At 37.1% G+C, this 23,830-nt stretch overlaps 1 protein-coding gene and 1 pseudogene across 2 annotated transcripts in view; one reads left to right on the top strand and one right to left on the bottom strand.

Moving 5' to 3' along the window:
* Window positions 1-23,830, bottom strand: part of SLC22A13 (solute carrier family 22 member 13) — a gene marked incomplete at its 5' end in the record, with an annotated part of 55,275 nt that overhangs the window by 5,490 nt on the left and 25,955 nt on the right. Inside the window, one exon of the mRNA XM_081288169.1 lies at window positions 8,592-8,680. Within this exon, the coding sequence (XP_081144295.1) occupies window positions 8,592-8,680 (89 nt within the window). The remainder of the gene's footprint in view (window positions 1-8,591; window positions 8,681-23,830) is intronic.
* Window positions 5,383-6,391, top strand: LOC308645181 (aldo-keto reductase family 1 member B10-like; annotated as a pseudogene). Its single transcript has one exon. The product of its transcript is annotated as an aldo-keto reductase family 1 member B10-like (transcript).

The following is a 23,830-nucleotide window of genomic DNA, read 5'->3' as shown; positions in this document are numbered from 1 at the left end:
ATATACTCCATAGATACACACCCAATTAACCACTTCCTCCAGCCACACTCCACACCTGAGTCCAGTTACCACTCAATTAATCCCATCAGGGAATAATTCACTAATTGAGTTAAGACTCTAACAACCATTTCTGCTCCAAACCTTCTTGTGTTGTCTCACACATGAGCTTTTGGGGATACCACATCTAATCCATAACATTCTCCCCCTGGCCCCCCAAAGCTCACACTCATCTGACAATGTAAAAATTCTCTAAGTCCATTCCCAAGAGTGCCCATACTCTAACAGTTCCAAGATTGCTCAAAGTTTAAGTCCAAAGTTCTTCTCTGAGGCTCAAGGCAATCTTACATTGTAAGGTCCTAGAAAATTAAAAGCAATTTACAAGCATTCAATATATAATGGTACAGAATAGACATTTCCATTCACAAAATTACAGGCATAGAAACAAGGGATAGGACCAAAGGAAGACCAAAATCTAATTGGTCAAACAGGTCCTGTAGCTCCACTTCGGGCACTTCGAGTGCATGGCGTTGTGATGCTCTGTCCAAAGGGCTTCTGCAGATCCACCCTGTGGCCTTGTTGGTTACAGCCCAAGTGGCCTTTCTGTTCACTTGTCTACTCAATTTCTGCAGCTTTCCTAGGATAATGTCCCAAGTTACTGGCATTTCTTAATCTTGGGGGTCTCCACTACAGCTTTGGCTTCCTCCTCAAATCTCTACACATTGCCCTGTAAGGGGCTGCCTGCAGGGATTCCAACTCTGTTGAACTTTCCTGGTCTCCCATACCTTCCTTTGAAAACTTGGTGGAAGCCTTCAGGACCCCCTAATTCCAGCATCCTGCATTCCAGATCCAGCAACATGTTGTTGATGCCAAGGTCTGCCACCATTTTGAGCAGGCCTCCAGGAATCCTGGCTGCATCAGCCCTTGAGTGCCTGATTGATTAAGCATGTTGAAAAAACTTCCTAGCCCCCTTTGTGCAAGAAAGGTCTTGTCTCAAAGAGAATTTTCACTTCTACTCTCTTTAGCCAGAGATGGATGTGATCTTGCTAGCACCTGAGATGCCTCAAGCCATCTTTCTTAAGACTTTGTCTCTGGGCAAAGTCTTTAGTTTTTCTTTAAGGGCAATAATGTCTTTAACAACTGCAAATTTCTTAGCCCTAGTTTTACTCCCATCTTTTAAGTCCAAGTTTTTTTTTCAAATATTTCTGCTCTACTTTCTGATCCTGAATAATACAATAAATTTGGCTAAAAGCCACCAGGAATATCCATGCTACCTCCTGAATGCTATGCTGCTAGAAATTTTTTCCATCAGATTAAGAAGTCCATCACTTTTAAAATCAGCATCACAGAAAGTCTCAGGAGAAGGGCAAAATGCAGATGACTTCTTAGCCAGAACATAATAAAATGGCCTCTACTCCAAATTCCAAGAAAGTCTTCCTCTGAACCCTCTTGAGCCCCATTCTTACTGTTCATGGTCCTATTAGCATTCTGGTTTCTGAGTTCCCACCAGAATTGGCCATTAAGCTCTGCTTGCAACAATCTAAAGCATTTCCAGCTTACACTGCTAAACATCTTAAAATTCCTCCCACCAATCTCAAAAAACTTAAAAAGCTTCTGAACCACATGGTCAGGTTAGTCATAGCAACAACCCCACTTCTTGTTACCAATTTCTGTTTTAGTCAGCTTTTTCACTGCTGTGACTAAAAGACCCAACCAGAACAATTGTAGAGGACGAAAGGTTTATTTAGGGGCTCACAGTTTCAGAAAGGTTCAGTCCATAATGGCTGACTCCATTTCTCTGGGCTCAAGGTTGGGGCATATCATCATGGCAGAAGAGTGTGACAAAGGCAAGCAGCTCTCATGATGATCAGAAAGCAGGGAGAGAGACTCCACTCACCAGAAACAAAATTAATACCCCATAGCCATGCCTCCAATGAGATACTTCCTCCAGCCACTCCCCACCTGACTCCAGTTACCACTTAGTTAAACCCAGAAGGGATTAATTCACTGATTAGGTTAAGGCTACAACACAATCATTTTTCCTCCAAACTTTCTTTCATGGTCTCACACATGAGATTTTGGGAGATACCACATCTAAACCATAATAATAACCTCTAATATAAACAAATTCAATTCTCCATTTAAAAGACTATCTGGACCTGGGGGAATAGTTCAGTGGTAGAGTGCTAGCCTACCATGTGCTAGGCCTCCGGTTTCCATTCCCTGCACTGCCAAAAAACAAAACAAAAAGATAGAGACTGACTGAATACGTTTTTTTTTTTTTTTAAATGAGATCCAGAGATATGCTGCCTAGAAGAAAATTCACCAGTAAGAATGCATATAGGCTGAAATGAAGAAATAAAGATATTCCATGCAAATGGAAATTAAAAATTGGAAGGAACAGCTATAATTACATCAATACACTTTAATTCAAAAACTATAAAAAGACAAAGAAAGTTACTATATAATGATAAAGTGATCAATTGGTCAAGAAGAAATATTTATATGTATATATGTACTCAATACTGGAACATCCAATTACATAAAGCAAACAGTGTTAGATCTAAAAGGAGAGATAGACAAATACAATATGGTGACTGAAACACGCACTTTCATCCATTGACGGATCACCAAGACAAAAAATCAACAAAGAAATATCAGAGTTAAACTGTAGGCCATATGGACCTAACAAACATTTAAATAACATTTAATTCAACAGCTGCAGAATACACTTTATTCTCATTAGCAGAAGGAACATTCTCCAGGATAGATGACATGTTAGGACACAAAAACATGTCAGAAAAATTTTTAAAAAATGTAATCATAACACGTATCTTCTCTGAGCACAATGGAATAAAACTGGAAGTCCACAATAGCCTCAAAAAAATAAAATAAAATACTCAGGAATTAACAAAAGAGATGAAATACCTCTATGCTGAAAACTATAGAACACTAAAGAAAGAAATTGAAGAAGATGTTAGAAGTTGGAAAGATCTCATACGCTCTTGGATAGGCAAAATTAATATCATCAAAATGGCCAATATGATTCCAATTAAAATCCCATCATCATTTCTTATAGAAATAGAAAAGCAATCATGAAATTCATTTGAAAAAATAACAGATCTGGAATAACTAAAGCAATCCTTAGTAAGAATAGTGAAGCAGGAGGCATCACAATACCAGGCCTTAAACTATACTACAAATCTTTAGTAACAAAAACAGCATGGTATTGGCACCAAATTAGATAAGTAGACTAATGGTACAGAATAGAAGACACAGAGACAAACCCACAAAAATACAGTTATCTCATACTAGACAAAGGTGCCAAAAACATACATTGGAGAAAAGATAGCCTCTTCGACAAATGGTGCTGGGAGAACTGGAAATCCATATACAGCAAAATGAAAATAAACCCCTATCTCCCACCATGCACAAAAGTCAAAGTGGGGGGCTGGGGATGTGGCTCAAGTGGTAGTGTGCTCGCCTAGCATGAGTGAGGCACTGGGTTCGATTCTCAGCACCGCATAAAAACAAAATAAAGATATTGTGTCCACCTAAAACTAAAAAATAAATATTAAAAAAAAAGTCAAAGTGGATCTAAGACCTAGTAATTAGACCAGAGACCCTGGACCTAATAGAGGAAAAAGTAGGCCCAAATCTCCATCATGTCGGATTAGGCCCTGACTTCCTTAACAAGACTCCTAAAGTGCAAGAAATAAAATCAAGAATTAATAAATGGGATGGACTAAAACTAAAAAGCTTCTTCTCAGTAAAGAAACAATCAACAAGGTGAACAGAGAGCCTATATTTTTGAAGCAAATTTTTGCCACAGGCATGTCAGATAGAGCACTAATCTCCAGGATATATAAAAAACTCAAAAAACTTAACACCAAAAAACTAAACAATCCAATCAATAAATGGGCTAAAGAGCTGAGCAGACACTTCTCAGAAGGAGATATACATTTGATCAACAAATATATGAAAAAATGCTCAACGTCACTAGTAATTAGAGAAATGCAAATCAAACTACTCTAAGATTTCATCTTATGCCAGTCATAATGGCAGTTTATCAATAATACAGAAAACAGTAAGTCCTGGTTCCCCCTGACCAAATAACAACCCTCTCTGAAACCTCAGTGGCGCCTCATATAAATTCTGATGTTGGGATCTAAATTTATTCCCTACCTTTAAATGTTAAGCCATGTAGATCATTAACCACTATTTGCCTTTGTATTATGCTTGTCAAAATCCTGTTATCTGTAAATTCTCAAGGCACCCCCCTTTTTCAAATTTTTGTGCTATAAAACTTTGTTCCTAGAGAGCTAGGATACTAATATCTAGCCCAGGGTTTTCGGGAAAGACAGTCCTGGCTAGCTCCAGTACACCAATACAAGCTTGCTTTAATTTGATTTAAAATTGGAGTCGCAAGTCTTTTATTTGCATCGGAGTTTAACACTGATACCAAAACAAGACAAGAAAAGCTAACTTCTAACAATATCCCTAATGAACACAGATACAAAATTTTAAACAAAACACTAGCAAATCAAATCCAACAGCACATAAGAAAGAATATACACCATGACCAAGTGGAATTTCTCCCAGAGACACAAGAATGATTCAACATATGCAAATTAGTAAATGTAATAATCACACCAACAAAATGAAGAATAAAAATTGTATGATCATCTCATCAGTTGCAGATAAAGCACTTAATAATATTAATTGAACATCCCTTCATAATAAAAATCTTCAACAATTAGATATAGAAGGAATGTATTTCAGCATAATAAAGTCTATATATGGCAATCCCACAGCCTATAGCATACTAAATGGGGAAAAACTGAAAATATTTCCTCTAAAATCAGGAGCAAGCCCAGGTTGTTCACTTTCACCACTCTTACTCAATATAGCATTAGAAGTCTTAGCCACAGCAATAGGAAAAGAGAAGGAAACAAGAGGGATCCAAATAGAAAAGGAGGATATCAAATAATCCCTGTTTGCACAAGACATGATATTATATAGAGAAAAACCTAAAGACTTCACCAAAAAATACTGTTAGAACCTCTAAACAAGTTCAGTAAGGTCACAGGATACAAAAGCAACCTACAAAAATAAGTAGCATTTTTATACAACAATTATGAAATGGAGAAAAAAAATTGACATGATTCTATTTACATTATCTACAAAAATAAAGTAAAATAAAATACATAGGAATAAATTTAATACAGGAAATGAATGATCTCTAAAATGATAATTACAAAATATTGATAAAAGAAATTGAAGAGGACATACAAAAATGGAAAGATGTCCAATTTTCACATATTAGAAGAATATTGTTAACACTAGACATCTATCTGCTCTCAGAGAACCATTTCTGCACCTACCATGGCCACCTTTGTGGAGCTCAACACTAAAGCCAAGATGTCCATTTTGGGTCTAGGCACCTAGAAGTCTCCCCCAGGCAGAGTCAAAGAAGGTGGCCAATGATGCAAGATATTGCCACATAGACTGTGCGTATTCTATGAAAATGAGGTGAGAGAAGCCATCCAGAAGAAGATCCAAGAGAAGCTGGTGACACAGGAGAACTTCTTTATTGTTAGCAAGTTGTGGTGCACCTTCTTTGAGAGAAACCTTGTGAAGGAAACCTATTAGAAGACCCCCACAGGCTCTGAAACTGGACTATCTGGGTATCTTCCTTACTGGCCCCAGGAATTTCAGTCTGGGAAAGACTTATTCCCCAAAGATGATAAAGGCAACAACCTTATCAGTAAAGTAACATTCTTGGATGCCTGGGAGGTCATAGAAGAGCTGGTAGATGAGGGGTTGGTGAAATTCCTTGGTGTCTCCAACTTCAACCACTTCCAGATGGAAATAATCTTGAACAAGCCTGGACTCAAATGTAAACCAATGACTAATCAGGTCGAGTGTCACCCATATCTCACCCAGGAGAAACTGATCCAGCATTGTCACTCCAAGGGCAACACTGCCATACCCTATAGCTCCATGGGCTCTCCAGATAGACTATGGGCCAAACCAGAAGTCCTCCAGGTCACTACTGGAAGACCCCAATATTAAAACGATTGCTGCAAGCAAAAAAAAAAAAAAAAAAAAAAAAAAATCCTTGGCCCAGGTCCTGATCTAGTTATAGATCTAGAGGAATGAATTCCCAAGTCTGTGACATCAGAATGCACTGTTGAGAACTTCCAGGTTTTTTACTTCAAATTGAGTGATGGGGATATGGGCACCCATACTTAGCTTCAATAGAAACTGGGGTGGGGGGCATGTCCTGTCTGACCAGGCTCATTGGGTGGTATACCCCCTCAATGCTGAATCTCCTGCTGAGACACCTAGTGGATTCTTTCTCTTCACTGAACTGGAACTTGCTCCCCTTTAAGGCCTATGTTAGCCTATGTGAAATCATACTGTGCTTGACCTTGTTATAGGTCAGAATCTAAGCAAGGTTTATTAAAAATTTTTTAGTGGTGCATTATAATTATACATAATGGGATTCGTTATGCCCTAATCATACATTCACACAATGTATGATTGGTTACCCAGTCTCCTCAATCTCCTTCCCAGAACCTTCCTTTACCACTCCTCCTCCCTACCCCAGGCAAGGTTTTATTTAGATCCATATGTTGAACTAGGAGATTTATCATACAGAAGTATGACTCAGATGAGCCTAATTTTTCCACTTTTTTTTTTTTAAATCTGACCAGTGTTTGTTTAACAACAGGATCTCTGCTAACATCGAGGATGCAAAATGAAAAGAATTAAAAAACAATAAAAGTTTAAAAAGAGAATATTGTTAAAACATCCATAGTACCCAAAGTGATCTGCAGATTCAATGTAATTCCTATCAAAATATTGATGACATTCTTCATAGAAAAAGAAAATTCATATGGAACCATATAAGACATGGAATAGTCAAAGCAATCTTGAGCAGAGGAACAAGCTGGAGGTATTATAATATCTGACTTCAAAATATACTACACAAAGCCACACTGACCAAAATAGCTATGTTAATGGCATAAAAATAGATATATAGACCAATAGAACAGAATAGAGAAGACAAAAGATAAATTCATGGATTTACCACCACCTAATTTTCAGTAAAGGCAGCAATACATATATTGGAAAGAAGATACTCTAAATGGTGCTGGGGAATATGAATATCCAAGGCAGATGAAAATCGACCTCTATGTCTCCCTTATACAAAGAATCAACTCAAAACTAATAAAAAAATCTAAATGTATGAGCTGAACTATGAAATTACTAAAGGAAACGCTTTAAGACATCGGTCTGGAAAAATACATGTATATTTTTTAGATAAAGCCTCAAATTGCACAGGAAACAAAATTTAAAAATGGACAAGTTAGATCATATCAAACTAAAGAATATTCTGCACAGCAAAAAAAAAACACTCAGCAGAGTGAAGAGAAAATTCACAGAATGGGAGAAAAGCCTGCAAAAGATTTATCTATTAAGGGGCTAATATCCAGAATATATAAAGAACTAAAAACATTCAACAACAACAACAAAATATTAGTCCAATTAAAAATGGGCTAATGATCTGAAAGAAAACATGTGGCCAAAAGTATATGAAAAAACATTCCACATCACACTTCATCATGGAAATGCCAATCAAAACCATAATGACGTATGCCTCCCTCCAGTTAATGCCTATAATCAAAAGATAAAAAAGGAAAATTACAAGTCAATGAGGATGCAAGAAAGGGGAACTCTTCTACACTGCTGGTAGGAAAGCAAATTATTACAGCCATTGTGAAAAATTATTACAGTATGCAGTTCCTCAGAAAACTAAAACCAGAACTGCATACAATTTACTACTGGGTATGTACCCAGAGGAAATGAAATCAGTATGCCAAAGAGACAAGAGACAGCTGCATTGCCAGGTTTATGGTAGCACTATACTCAAGAGCTGAGATATGGAATCAGACCAGTGTCCACCAATGAATGAATGGATAAACAAAATGCAGTACATGTGTGTTCCATGGAGTATCGCTATGGAATATTATTCAGCCATAAAAGAACAAAATTCCATCAGTTGCAATGACATAAGTAGAACTGAAGGACATTACGTTAGGTGAGATAAGTCAGGCACTGAAAGACAAACACTCCATGTTCTCATTTAGCTCAAGGCAAAGTTGATCTTGAACAAGTAGAGAACTGAGCAGTAGTTATCAGAGCTCGGACAGGTGGGGGAGAGAGAAGTGCAAAGAGGATGGATAGGAGAATAGCGTATATTGTTCTACAGCATAGCAGGAGCACTGTAGTTGCTGGCAATTAATTGAATATTTCAAGATACCTGATAGAGAAAATTTTGAATGTTCCTAGTACAAAGAAATGATATATGTCTAAGGTGATGGATATGTCCATTACCCTGATCTAGTCATTACACATTGTATACATGTGGTAAAGTGCCACACTGCACCTCATAAATAGGTGCAATTGCTATGTGTCCATTAAAAATGCTAATCAAGTAAAAAAAATAAAAGAGCAAAAAAATTAAGTCAGTGTTCTTTTTTTTTTTTAAATCATGGCTATTGTTTCCCAGTTTCCATAGAACTTACTCTGCGTATCCTTCTTGGGCTGGTATTGTCATCCATCTTGCTGCTTTCCCTCTCAAAAGTGTTGTGATGTGGATAACAATTTGGTCACCCTGTAAAAAGACACACTTAAAACAAGGTCATGAAAAGGCAGGGAGTAAAAGGATGGAAAAAAATTATATTAGGCAAACATGAATCAAAAGTCAGCTGATGTACCTCTTTTACTAGCAAACAAAATAAACGTTAAGATACAGCATCATTTGGAATAGATTCACTACCTAAAGATAAATGTTCAATACACCAAGACTGTTAATTTTTAAAATATCTGGCCTAATAAATGTCTTCAAAGACTTCATACAGTACAGTAATAAGTAGAAAAGGAGAAACACAGCTCCAATATAAAAATGAGAGATTTTAATACATCTCTTTCAAGAGGTCAAATATTCAAAAATTTAGCAAACATATAGACTGAATAACATTATTGGAAAGCTTTACCCTAATAGTCATTTATAAGATTCTTCATCTAATAACTAGAGAAAACAATTTTTTCCTCAGGTTATTTGGAGCATTTACAAAACTTTATTATGTAGTAGGCAATAAAACAAGCTTCAACAAATTTCAAAGTATATATAGACCTGTCTTCTGAAACAGCGCAATTAAATCAGAAGTCAAAAACTGTTTAAGAGCTTGATTTAAAATTTGTATGTATTTTTTTTTTACTTTTGAAATACAGTTAAGATTCATTTGTCACAATCTGCAGCTCCATCCTAGGGTTTCCCCACCTCCTCAATGATTTTTGTAAAAATTTGTATACATTAAGTTTCACCCTGGGGGGTGGGGGTAATAGAAGTTCAGAGGGTTAAACAAAGGGGAATGAAGGGAAGGGATGGGGATAGGAATAGGAAGATAATGGAATGAATCTAATGTAACTTTCCTGTTACATATATGAATACACCAGTGAATCTCAACATTGGTACATCCACAAGACTGGGATCCTGATTAGAATAACGTATATTCCATGCTTGTATGAATATATCAAAATTGATTCTACTGCCTTATATAAGTAAAAAGAACAAACAAACAAAAAGTTTTACCCTTTGGGCTTTGCAAATACAAAGGGTGATATATCTACCGTTAAACTATCATACAGCAGCAGCTCAGGAGGCTGAAGCAGGAGGATCACGAGTTCAAAGCCAGCCTCAGCAACTTAACGAGGGCCTAAGTAACTTAGCAAGCCCTGTCTCTAAATAAAAAATAAAATGGGTTGGGGATGTGGTTCAGTGGTTATGTGCACCTGGATTTAATCCCCAGTACCCCCCAAAAAATATCCTACAAAAGGATCACAGCCCTTGTGGTATTTTTGTAGGATACTTTTGTAGCAAACCCCTTGTGTTGCCTATTCAACTCCTCTCCCCTTCTCAAACCCCTGGCAATTACTGAAGTTTTACTGCATACTTTGCCTTTTCCACAATGTCAGTCAGTCCTTGCAGACTGGCTTCTTTCACTTAGTGATATACACTTAAGGTTCATCCATGCTTTTTGTGGCTTAATAGCACTTTTAGAAAATCACTGAGTACTCCTCTTTCGTATCCATGTACCACAGAGTTTTCTCACCCTTTCATCTCTATTGAAGAACATCTTGGTTGCTTCCACTGTTTGGCAATTGTGACTAAAGCTGTATAAATACAAAAACTTATGTGGACATAAATTTTCAAAGCTGTTGGGTGAATATCTCATGAATGCTGGATCATATGGCAAGAGTATGTTTAACTTCGTTAAGAAACTGCCAACTGTCTTCCAAACTGTCTGTACCACTCTGCATTTGTACCAGCAATGAATAAGCATTCATGTTTATCTGGTTCCTGACCAGAAACTGGTAATAGTCCGTTTAGTGGATTAAAATCCATTCTAATAGATATGTGGTGGTATCTTATTGTGTAGTAAATTGCATTCCCTAGTGACAAATAATGTTGACTATCTTTTCATATGCTTATTTATCATCTGTAATCTGCTTTGATGGCTTATCTCTTCAGATCTTTTGCCTATTTTTAAATTTGAGTTTTGAAGTCTTTGTACATTTTTATATAAGTCCTTTATCAGGAATGTTTCCCAAACATTTTCTCCCAGCCTGTGACCTGAATTTTCATTCTTCTAACAGTGTCTTTTGCAGAGCAGAAGTTTTTAACTTTAATAAAGTCTAAATTATCTACATTTTCTTTAATTCTGTCTTTGGTGGTGTTATTTCCTAAAACCTCATTGTGTTGGGGCTGGGGTGTGGCTCAGCAGTAAAGTGTTTGCCTCCCATGTGTGAGGCACTGGGTTCCTCAGCACCACATAAAAGTAAATAAACAAAGATACTGAATCCATGTACAACTAAAAAATATTTTTAAAAAATTAAAAAATAAAACCTCATTGTGGAACTCAAGGTCATCTATATTTTCTGCTATGTTTTCTTCTCAAAGTTTTATATTTTGTTTTACCTTTAGCTTTCTGATCATTTTTAGTTAATTTTTATAACAAAGTATAAAATCTCTATCTATGTTAATATTTTTACATAGGTACTTCCACAATTATCCCACTACCATAACATCTATCTATGTTAATATTTTTACATAGGTACTTCCAATTATCCCACTACCATTTGTTGAAATGACTGCCCCTTCTCTATTGGATGGCTTTTGGGTCTTGTCAAAGACTGGTGGACTATACTTGCATGGGTCCATTCTGTCCCAGAAATCTGTGTATGTACTCTCGATACCATGCAATCTTGACTGTGGTGGCTTTATAGTAGTAAGTCTTGACATCAGGTAGTTTTGAGTCATCTAACTTGGTTGTTCCTCACTATTAAGTTGGCTTTCCTAGGTCTTTTGATTTACTATGTGAAATTTAGGACCAGTTTGTTATCTAAAGAACAACTTGCTGTGCTTTTGATTGAGACTGTATAGAATCTATAGGTCAGCAGGGAAGAATCACCATTTTAACAAGAGGAGTAGTTCAGTCCATGGACATGAAATATAGATATAGATATATCTATATATTTTAAGTGAAAAAAAAAAACCTTGTAGATCCCTTGCAAGAAGGAATCATAGTGGAAATTTTTAAAAATTGCAAATGAGTAATAATATAATTTCCACATGTCAAAAGTTGTGGATGGTAATAAAAAGTGGCACTTTGTGAAAAATGTATAGCTTTCACTGCTTTTGATAGGAAACCATAAAGCCTGAAAATTGCTCAACTAAACCATCACAGAAATTTAAAAAATAACAAAAGAATAAATTCAAACTAAGTAAAGGAGATAATAAGGTTAAGACAAAAATAAAGGAAATTGAAAAAAATATAATAAGATGATCAAAAAGGTCCTATTCTTGGTTCTTCAATAGATTCATAAAATAGACAAACCTCTAAAATTATATTAAAAAATAAAAAGGTACAAGTGAGTCTTCTATATATGCAAAAAAGAATATCCAAATACAGCAAAATTTAAAATATTAACTGAATACTAATATTAACTTTATGCTAAGACATATGAAAACTTAGGCAAATTGAATTCCTAAAACAAAATTAATCAAAACAGATTGTTAGATTCTATAAGGCTTAAAGAAATAGAAAGTCTGCATGGTCTGGCGACCAGGAGAGAAACATGTCCTATGCCTGCACGGAGAGGCCCACCCCACGCTGGTGTTCCTTATTCACCAAAGAGTGGCTCTACAGCCCAACATTAGGGTACACATAGGCTTGAGGCTGCCTATATGTAAAAAACTGGGATATTGCCACTTCTATCAAGGGACAACAATAAGGACCTGGTAAGACATCACCAAGGTCCCTGTGGGCCTGGCTGCACCAGAGGCTATCTCTACCAAGGGTGATAACAGTCATCCTGTTGCTAAGGTAACAGGGAGTCTTGCACGGGGTTGCCTCTCTCTTGTTTCTCCTACTAACAGCCAACTTCTTATGATTACCCTCTCACTAATCACATAATCTAATACCTCTTTATTCTCACATCCTACTCATAAACATCTCAGTCAATCCCCAGTCCCCCTTCTACCATTAGAAACTGTAAACCATTATGCAAACCTGTTGACTATATGGTAGAAGATAACCAAATTCATCATTTCTGATTGTAGCTACAAAACTGTAAATGTAAAAATAGAAGCTAACGGATCTATAGCTGCATGTTGGTACATTGAATGCTGTAATATTGATCTCCCCCTTAAAGGTGAGGTCTTGGTAACCTGTAGGGACACTATAAGATAATAGGGCAGAAGCTATATTACCTTGGATCTACACTGCAAGAGAGGAAGACACATAGACATCATGAAAAAACAAGGAAGGAAAGTGCCCCAAACAAACCAAGATACTACAACCATAGAATCCATAGATAGTGCAGTAGATGAAATGTCAGAGAAGGAGTTCATAATATACATAACTAAAATGATCTGGGAATTAAAGAATGACCTAAGTGAGCAGATACAGGCAAAAATCGATCACTCCAATGAAGAAATAAGAGAATAGATACAGGCGACCATAGATCACACCAACAAAAAGATAAGAGAGCAAATATAGGTAGCAAGAGATTACTTCAAGAAAGAGAGATTCTGAGGGGATCCAACACGGCCACCGGCGAGGAAGCAGCGATTCCAATGTCTCCACATTAATGGGATCAGAAAGACCCATTGGAACAGTGGCAGTCTATCTACTGAGGAACTTCTAGCAAAATTCCGTGAAGAGGGGACCTGACGGGAATTGTTTTACTGCTCTTTCCATTCTCCTCTATGCTATCTATCTCCCTCTCCTTCTTTCTTTTCAAGAGCACCTACCTTCCCCTTCCCCCCAACTTTCATCCCAAGCATTACGTCCTCCATTTTGCGTAACTGTCTAAATACAAATAGGGCCCTTACACTTCCATCAAGAGACAGAAAAGGACTTCGCTCCTGGCAGAGAAGCTGAATGGGTAATCAGCAGTGGATTGTAAGTACCTGAGGCAAAGAAAGCTCAGTACACCCCGCCCTTTTTTTTTTTTTTTTTTTTTTGAATATTGTCTATACAGGGAGAGTTAGTGGATTGGAATTGTTGGCGGGGCTGTAGTTTCGGGGCCGAAAATCCACTCTGCGGGAGCCGCCATTTGCTTTCTGCATGCTGTCTTGATGGCCCTGTCTACACGGTCCAGCTGCCGCATCTAGAGACTGGAACTGGGCTGCGTGCCGAGCCCTGTCCTCCGAAAGCTGGACCACGGCCTCAAGTGCCTCGGTCGCCTGTTCCCTGCTGCACCTTGGGGCAGAGCCTGCTCTGGGGTCGTTCGGCATCCCCCTGCGAGGGGACCCGTGCTCCGGAGGACGGGGTTGGAGAGGCACGGCGGCAGCCGCTTGGGCCCTCCGTGGCGCCAGCCGCTTGGGCCCTCCGCGGCGGCGCTACTAAGGTCGCAGACAAGCGCGGCGCCCAAGAGCGCGGACCAGAGGTGGAGGCGACGGCAGCAGGGTTTCAGTTCTAGAAAACTGGACTGGAAACAGAAGCAGCAGTTTGTATAACCCCAAGATCTTGCTTATGCCAGGAAACTGTAAGGGTAACATGAATATCATTGAGGAGGTCTAACATGGCGGCAGGCGCAGAGAGGTCAAGTCTCTGACCTCTTCAACTGCGCAGGCATAGGGAGCTGTAAATTATCTAAAGCCTATTTGCTCAGGATCACTAGGCAATGCTGAGCTGACGTGGAGCTAGGGCATACACTTTGGGCCCCTCAGAAAACACACACTGAGCACGAATCTGCTGCATTTAAGCCCCGGATCGTCTGCTTCTCATGACTCAGCACTAACGATCCTGCTGAAATAACTAGTCGGCCCACCTGATCTCACAGAGGTAAAAGCCAACTGAGCACCATAGCCAGACCCAGGGAATCAGGAGTGACGTGGGACTAGTGGCACAGAACCCCCGGCTATCGCTCCCACCAGGGCTGACAACAGAGGTCCCTTGCACCAGCTACCAGGGGAGTTGCTACCTGAGGGCAAACAAATTCGCTGGGGGTCCTCAGCCCCAAGCCCTACAAACTTAGGGTCCGAGGGAGGCAAACAGAAAGGGTGTGCCCAGGCATCCATGAAAACAGGGCTCCCAGGAGCAGCAGACCTGGCGTGTAGCCAGTAATGTGGTAAGCGTCACAGGTGAGTGGGGCCTGGATTGAGGAACCACAAGAGAAGGACCTAGGCACTCAGGACTGGAGACTCGCACAGTCTGGGAAGAAGAGCTGAAGCACAGTGATTGGTTCCCACCTATCACGAGGAGAAGCCTGGCCCAGTGGGCATAGCTCCACCTACTGGAAGAGAAGTTAATCGAGCTCTATGACTGCATTTATTATTATTATTTTTTTTTAATGATTATTATTAGTATTTTTTTATTCTCACTTTTTGTAGTTGATGTTGTTGTTCTTTAACTTTCTTATTAATGGTTTCAATTTTTTTAAATTCTTTTTATTCTATTATTATTTTTTTAAACTTCAATTTCCATTTTTTTATTATCATTATAATTTTTTTGTTTGTTTTAAATTTTTATTTTTTCGTTTTTTCTTTCTTTCTTTTCACTTCTTTCTTTTGTCTTTTCATTTCTTTTCAATTTTCTTATTCCCCCTCTCTTGAATTCCAACTGCCTACACTCACTCTCTTTAGTCACTTCTTCCCTTCCCTTCTAATACCTCTCCTCCCAAGCATCAAATAAATTTATAAGAGTAAACAGTAACTCAGCAGTCAAACAGAACAAGAAGTATCATGAGCATAAAAAAGTAAGGAAGAAAAGGAGTACAAACAATGAAAGACAGCCTAAATATTCAGGAGGACCTGGAGTCATCAGAAAAATGGCCACATAAAGAACTCAAGGAACACCTTAGACAGATGGAAAGGAACCTTAAAGAGCACATTGAAAATGAATTACATAAACAGATAAAAGAAGAAGTTAAGCATCTTTATCAGGAGATAGAGATTATAAAAAAAAATCAAACAATAATTCTAGAAATGAAGGAAATGATAAACCAAATTAAAAACTCAATCGAGAGTATCACTAACAGAGTGGAGCAAGTAGAAGCCAGAATGTCAGATAATGAAGACAAAATATATCATCTTGAAAAGAGTCTAGCCAACTCAGATAAACTAGTAAAAAATCACGAGAAAAACATCCAAGAGATTTGGGATAATTTAAAAAAACCAAACTTACGAGTCATCGGGATAGAGGAAGGCACAGATTCATGCCAAGGGAATGAGTAACTTGCTGAAGGAAATAATTACAGAAAACTTTCCAGAAATAAAAAAGGAAACAGATATACAAATTGTAGATGCATACAGGACACCGAGCACACAAAATCACAGTAGACCAACGCCAAGACACATTGTTATGAAGCTATCCAATATACAGAACAAAGAGAAAATATTAAAAGCCACAAGAGAAAAGAGGCAGATTACATTTAGGGGTAAACCAATAAGGTTGACAACGGATTTTTCATCACAGACGCTGAAAGCGAGAAGATCCTGGAACAACGTATTTCAAACACTGAAAGACAATGGATGCCAACCAAGAATTCTGTATCCAGCAAAATTAAGCTTCAGATACAACAACGAAATAAAAATCTTTCATGATAAACAAAAGCTAAAAGAATTTGTAGCCAGAAAACCAGCATTGCAAAGCGTCTTGAGCAAAATTCTACATGAGGAAGAAATGGAAAACGATAACCAAAACCATCAGCGGGAAGTGCCTCGGTAAAGACAGAGGACGGGGGGAAAGCTAATCATGGAGAAACAAACTAAATTAGGGAAAAAAAAGAGATAAATAATCAAACATGGCAGGAAGTACAAACCATATATCAATAGTAACTCTAAACGTTAATGGCTTAAACTCTCCAATAAAGCGACATAGGCTGGTAACATGGATTAAAAAAATAAATCCAACAATATGCTGCCTCCAGGAGACACATCTGATTGGAAAAGACATACACAGGCTCAAGGTAAAAGGTGGGGAAAAAATATACCACGCACACGGTCCTTGTAAGCAAGCAGGGGTGGCCATTCTCATATCGAATAAAATCGACTTCAAGACTAAGTTAATCAAAAGGGATAAGGAAGGACATTATATACCGTTAAAAGGAACCATTCACCAACAAGACATAACAATTATCAATATTTATGCACCAAATAATGGTGCTGCGACGTTCATAAAACAAACTCTCCTCAAGTTCAAGAATCAAATAGACCACAACACAATAATCATGGGTGACTTCAACACACCTCTCTCACCATTGGACAGATCCTCCAAACAAAAGTTGAATAAAGAAACTATTGACCTCAATATCACAATCAATAACCTAGACTTAAGTGACATATATAGAATATATCAACCATCATCAAGTGGATATACTTTTTTCTCAGCAGCACATGGAACCTTCTCAAAAATAGATCATATATTATGCCATAGGGCAACCCTCAGTAAATATAAAGGGGTTGAGATAATACCATGCACTTTATCAGATCATAATGGAATGAAACTGGAAATCAATGATAAAAGAAGGAAGGAAAAATCCTACATCACATGGACAATGAACAATACGTTACTGAATGATCAATGGGTTACAGAAGACATAAAGGAGGAAATCAAAAAATTCTTAGAGATAAATGAAGATACAGACACAACATATCGGAATCTATGGGACACAATGAAAGCAGTTTTAAGAGGGAAATTCATCACCTGGAGGTCATTCCTCAAAAAAAGGAAAAACCAACAAATAAATGAGCTCACACTTCATCTCAAAGCCCTAGAAAAGGAAGAGCAAAACAATAGCAAATGTAGCAGAAGGCAAGAATTAATTAAAATCAGAGCAGAAATCAATGAAATTGAAACAAAAGAAACTATTGAAAAAATTAACAAAACAAAAAGTTGGTTCTTTGAAAAAATAAATAAGATCGACAGACCCCTAGCCATACTAATGAAGAGAAGAAGAGAGAGAACTCAAATTACTAACATACGGGATGAAAAAGGCAATATTACAACAGATGCTTCAGAAATACAGAAAACAATTAGAAATTATTTTGAAAACCTATATTCCAATAAAATAGAAGATAGTGAAGACATCGATAAATTCCTTAAGTCATATGATTTGCCCAGACTGAGTCAGGAGGAAACTCACAACTTAAACAGACCAATATCAATAGATGAAATAGAAGAAGCAATCAAAAGACTTCCAACCAAGAAAAGCCCAGGACCGGATGGGTATACAGCGGAGTTCTACAAAACCTTTAAAGAAGAATTAATACCAATACTTTTCAAGTTATTTCAGGAAATAGAAAAAGAGGGAGCTCTTCCAAATTCATTCTATGAGGCCAACATCACCCTGATTCCGAAACCAGACAAAGACACCTCAAAGAAAGAAAACTACAGACCAATATCTCTAATGAACCTAGATGCAAAAATCCTCAATAAAATTCTGGCGAATTGGATACAAAGGCACATCAAAAAAATTGTGCACCATGATCAAGTAGGATTCATCCCTGGGATACAAGAATGGTTCAATATATGGAAATCAATAAATGTTATTCACCACATCAATAGACTTAAAGATAAGAACCATATGATCATCTCGATAGACGCAGAAAAAGCATTTGACAAAGTACAGCATCCCTTTATGTTCAAAACATTAGAAAAACTAGGGATAACAGGAACTTACCTCGACATTGTAAAAGCTATCTATGCTAAGCCTCAGGCTAGCATCATTCTGAATGGAGAAAAATTGAAGACATTCCCTCTAAAATCTGGAACAAGACAGGGATGCCCCCTATCACCACTTCTATTCAATATAGTTCTCGAAACACTGGCCAGAGCAATTAGACAGACGAAAGAAATTAAAGGCATAAAAATAGGAAAAGAAGAACTTAAATTATCACTATTTGTGGATGACATGATTCTATACCTAGAAGACCCAAAAGGGTCTACAAAAAAACTACTAGAACTAATAAATGAATTCAGCAAAGTGGCAGGATATAAAATCAACACACATAAATCAAAGGCATTTCTGTATATCAGCAACAAAACTTCTGAAATGGAAATGAGGAAAAACACTCCATTCACAATATCCTCAAAAAAAATAAAATACTTGGGAATCAACCTAACAAAAGAGGTGAAAGACCTATACAATGAAAACTACAGAACCCTAAAGAAAGAAATAGAAGAGGATATTAGAAGATGGAAAAATATACCCTGTTCATGGATAGGCAGAACTAACATCATCAAAATGGCGATATTACCAAAAGTTCTCTATAGGTTCAATGCAATGCCAATCAAAATCCCAATGGTATTTCTTGTAGAAATAGATAAAGCAATCATGAAATTCATATGGAAAAATAAAAGACCCAGAATAGCAAAAACAATTCTAAGCAGGAAGTGTGAATCAGGTGGTATAGCGATACCAGATTTCAAACTATATTACAGAGCAATAGTAATAAAAACAGCATGGTACTGGTACCAGAACAGGCGGGTGGACCAATGGTACAGAATAGAGGACACAGAGACTAATCCACAAAGCTACAACTATCTTATATTTGATAAAGGAGCTAAAAACATGCAATAGAGAAAGGATAGCATCTTCAACAAATGGTGTTGGGAAAACTGGAAATCCATATGCAACAAAATGAAACTGAATCCCTTTCTCTCGCCATGCACAAAAGTTAACTCAAAATGGATCAAGGAGCTTGATATCAAATCAGAGACACGGCGTCAGATAGAAGAAAAAGTTGGCTCTGATCTAAATACTGTGGGGTTGGGCTCCAAATTCCTCAATAGGACACCCATAGCACAAGAATTAATATCTAGAATCAACAAATGGGACTTGCTCAAACTAAAAAGTTTTTTCTCAGCAAAAGAAACAATAAGAGAGGTAAATAGGGAGCCTACATCATGGGAACAAATCTTTACTCGTCACACTTCAGATAGAGCCCTAATATCCAGAGTATACAAAGAACTCAAAAAATTAGACAATAAGATAACAAATAACCCAATCAACAAATGGGCCAAGGACCTAAACAGACACTTCTCAGAGGAGGACATACAATCAATCAACAAGTACATGAAAAAATGCTCACCATCGCTAGCAGTCAGAGAAATGCAAATCAAAACCACCCTAAGATACCATCTCACTCCAGTAAGATTGGCAGCCATTCTGAAGTCAAACAACAACAAGTGCTGGCGAGGATGTGGGGAAAAGGGTACACTTGTACATTGCTGGTGGGACTGCAAATTGGTGCGGCCAATTTGGAAAGCAGTATGGAGATTTCTTGGAAATCTGGGAATGGAACCACCATTTGACCCAGCTATTCCCCTTCTGGGTCTATTCCCTAAAGACCTAAAAACAGCATGCTACAGGGACACTGCTACATCGATGTTCATAGCAGTACAATTCACAATAGCAAGACTGTGGAAGCGACCTAGATGCCCTTCAATAGACGAATGGATAAAAAAAATGTGGCATTTATACACAATGGAGTATTACTCTGCATTAAAAAATGACAAAATTATAGAATTTGGAGGGACATGGATAGCATTAGAGCAGATTATGCTAAGTGAAGCTAGCCAATCCCTAAAAAACAAATGCCAAATGTCTTCTTTGATATAAGAAGAGTAACTAAGAACAGAGTAGGGAAGAAGAGCATGAGAAGATGACTAGCATTAAACAGGGATGAGAGGTGGGAGGGACAGGGAGAGAGAACGGAAATTGCTTGGAAATGGAAGGAGACCCTTAGGGTTATACAAAATTACATACAAGAGGAAGTGAGGGGAAAGGGAAAAATAATACAAGGGGGAAAAATGAATTACAGTAGAGGGGTAGAGAGAGAAGAGGGGAGGGGAGGGGAGGGGAGAGGGGATAGTAGAGGATAGGAAAGGCAGCAGAATACAACAGACATTAGTATGTCAATATGTAAATCAGTGGAAGTGTAATCTGTATACGGGGTAAAAATGGGAGTTCATAACCCACTTGAATCAAAGTGTGAAATATGATATATCAAGAACTATGTAATGTTTTGAACAACCAATAAAAAAATTTAAAAAAAAATAAAGATAAAAAAAAAGAAACATATTGTTGAGCCACATTCATTAATTAAAATGTATTGTGGGTATTCCCACATTGTAGGAAATGAAAACTAATAAAATAGCATTTTGTGTTAATTAATTAAAAAAAAAGGACCAGAGTTAATGAGTCTGAGACTTTTTTTTAATGCATATTACTCCTGCATAAAACTTTTAATGTCGCATTTCTCCATTTGAATAATCTCTGGCCAGGGGAGTAGAAAACTGTAGAAACAGCCCTTTGCATCAAGGAGGTAATAGGTATTCCTTTGCAATGGCAGCAGGCTCATTTGAGATCTTTCCCTTATCTTGTATAGCATTGGTGAGCATCTGTTAGAAAATAATTTCCTAGTCCGGTGTTGTGGCACACACCTGTAATCCCAGGATCTGGGAAGGCTGAAGTAGGAGGATTGCAAGTTTGAGATCAGCCTCAGCAATTCAGTGACGTCTTGTCTGAAACAAACAAAAAGGCCTGTGGATGGGGGCTGGGGATGTGGCTCAAGTGGTAGTGCGCTCGCCTGTCACGCGTGCGGCCTGGGTTTGATCCTCAGCACCACATACAAAGATGTTGTGTCCGCTGAAAACTAAAAAAATAAATAAATAAATATTAAAAAAAAGAGATTCTGAAAAAAAAAAACAACAGAAATCCTTGAAATGAAAGAAACAATAAGCCAAATAAGAAACTCAATAGAAAGCATCACCAACAGACTAGATCAAGTTAAAAAACCAAAGGAGAAACCCAGTCAAGTTAAATACCAAAAATAAACAAAAAATTACCAGAAATACACTATCACTTAGAAGATAGGGCCTCAGACAATGAAGATAAAATATACAATCTTTTTTTAATATTGATTTTTCAGTTGTAGTTGACATGTGGTAATTGTATTATTACTCATTTTCAAATTTAAAAAAATTTCCATTATGATTTCTTCTTGCAAGGGATCTTGTTTATTTATTTATTTTTTATGTGGTGCTGAGGATTGAACCCAGGGCCTCGCATGTGCTAGGCAAGCAATCTACCACTGAGTCACAACCCCAGCCCCAAAATATACAATCTTGAAAATAAAGTTGACCTCACAGTGAAGATGGTAAGAAACAATGAACAGAATATCCGAGAATTATGGGATACCATCAAAAGACCAAATTTACTGGGATAGAGGAAGGTTCAGAGATTCAAACCAAAGGAAGGCACAATCTCTTCAATGAAATAATATCAGAAAATTTCCCAAGTATGAAGAATGAATTAGAAAATCAAATACAGGAGGCCTACAGGACACCAAATGTACACAATTACATCAGATCTATGCCAAGATACAAGGCCACAAGAGAAAAAAATCATATTACTTATAAGGGAAGACCAATTCAGATCTCAGCAGATTTTTCAACCCAGACCCTCAATGCCAGGAGATCCTGGAACAACATATTCCAAGCTCTGAAAGATAATGGATGCCAACCCAGAATCTTATATCCAGCAAAATTAAGCTTCAGATTTGATGATGAAATAAAAACCTTCCATGATAAACAAAAGCTAAAAGAATTTACAGCAAAAAAGCCTGCATTACAGAACATTCTTAGCAAAATACCCCACAAGGAGGAAATGAAAAATAACAATGAAAATCTGCAAAGGAAAGAACTATAATAGAAGAAAAGCCAACCAAGGGAGAAACCAAGTCAAGTTAAATACAAAAATAAACAAAAATTACCAGAAATACGAGTTATATCTCAATAATAACCCTAAATGTTAATGGTCTAATCTCACCAATCAAAAGACAGACTGGTATATTGGATTTTTTTAAAAAAAATACCCAACAATATTCTCCTTTCAAGAGACTTATCTCATAGGAAAAGACGTCCACAGACTGAAGGTGAAAGGTTGGGATAAAATATACCATTCACATGTTCTGCATATACAAAAGCAGGAGTTTCCATCCTTGTATCAAATAAAGTAGACTTCAAGCCAAAGTTAATCAAAAGGGATAAAGATAGACATTTCATACTGCTTAAGGGAACCATACATCAATAAGACATAATAGTTATAAATATATATGCCCCAAACAATGGAGCATCTATGTTCATCAAATTCTTCTCAAGGTCAAGAGTCAAATAGACCACAACACAATAATTCTGGGTGACTTTAAATCACCTCTTGCATCACTGGATAAATCTTCCAAGCAAAAACTAAACAAAGAAACTATAAAACTCAATAATACAATAAATAACTTAGACTTAAACTGACATATATAGAATATATTGTCCATCAACAAATGAATAAACTTTCTTTTCAGCAGCACATGGATCCTTCTCTAAAATAGACCATATATTATGCCACAAAGCAATTCTTAGTAAATATAAAAAAGTAGAGATACTACCCTGTGTTCTATCAGACCACAATGGAATGAAATTAGAAAATAATGATAAAATAAAAAATAAAAGCTACTCCAACACCTGGAGACTAAATAATAGGTTATTGAATGAACAGTGGGTTGCAAAAGATATGAAGGAGGAGATTAAAAAAATTCTTAGAGGTAAATGAGAACACTGATACAACATATCAAAATCTCTGGGACACTATGAAGGCAATATTAAGAGGAAATTTCATTGTATGGAGTTCATTCCTTTAAAAAAGGAAAAAGTCAACAAATAAATGACCTAACATTACATCTCAAAGCCCTAGAAAAAGAAGAACAAATCAACCCCAAAAGAAGCAGAAGAGAGGAAATAATTAAAATCAAAGATGAAATCAAAACAAAAGAAACAATTGAAAAATTGACAAAACAAAAAGTTGGTTCTTTGAAAAAAATAAATAAAATTGATAAACCATTAGCCATGCTAACGAAGAGGAGACAGAAAACTCAAATTACTAACATACATGATGAAAAAAGAAATATCACAATATACACTACATAAATACAGAAGAGAATTAGAAATTATTTTGAAAATTTATATTCCATTAAAATAGAAAATATCAAAAGAATCAGCAAATTTCTAGAGGCATATGATATGCCCAAACTAAATCAGAATGATTTACACAATTTAAACAGATCAATTTTAAGCAAGAAGATAGAGGACATCATCCAAAGCCTACCAACAATCCTTAGCAAGAAGAGTGAAGCAGGAGGTGCATCACAATGCCAGACATTAAACTGTACTACAGAGCAATAGTAACAAAAACATCATGG

The sequence above is a fragment of the Spermophilus citellus genome, assembly GCF_964194105.1.
Source record: "Spermophilus citellus genome assembly, chromosome: 3".
NCBI lineage: Eukaryota > Metazoa > Chordata > Mammalia > Rodentia > Sciuridae > Spermophilus > Spermophilus citellus.
The sequence above is the reverse complement of the archived record's forward strand: the minus strand, read 5'-3'. Positions and strand labels throughout refer to the sequence as shown.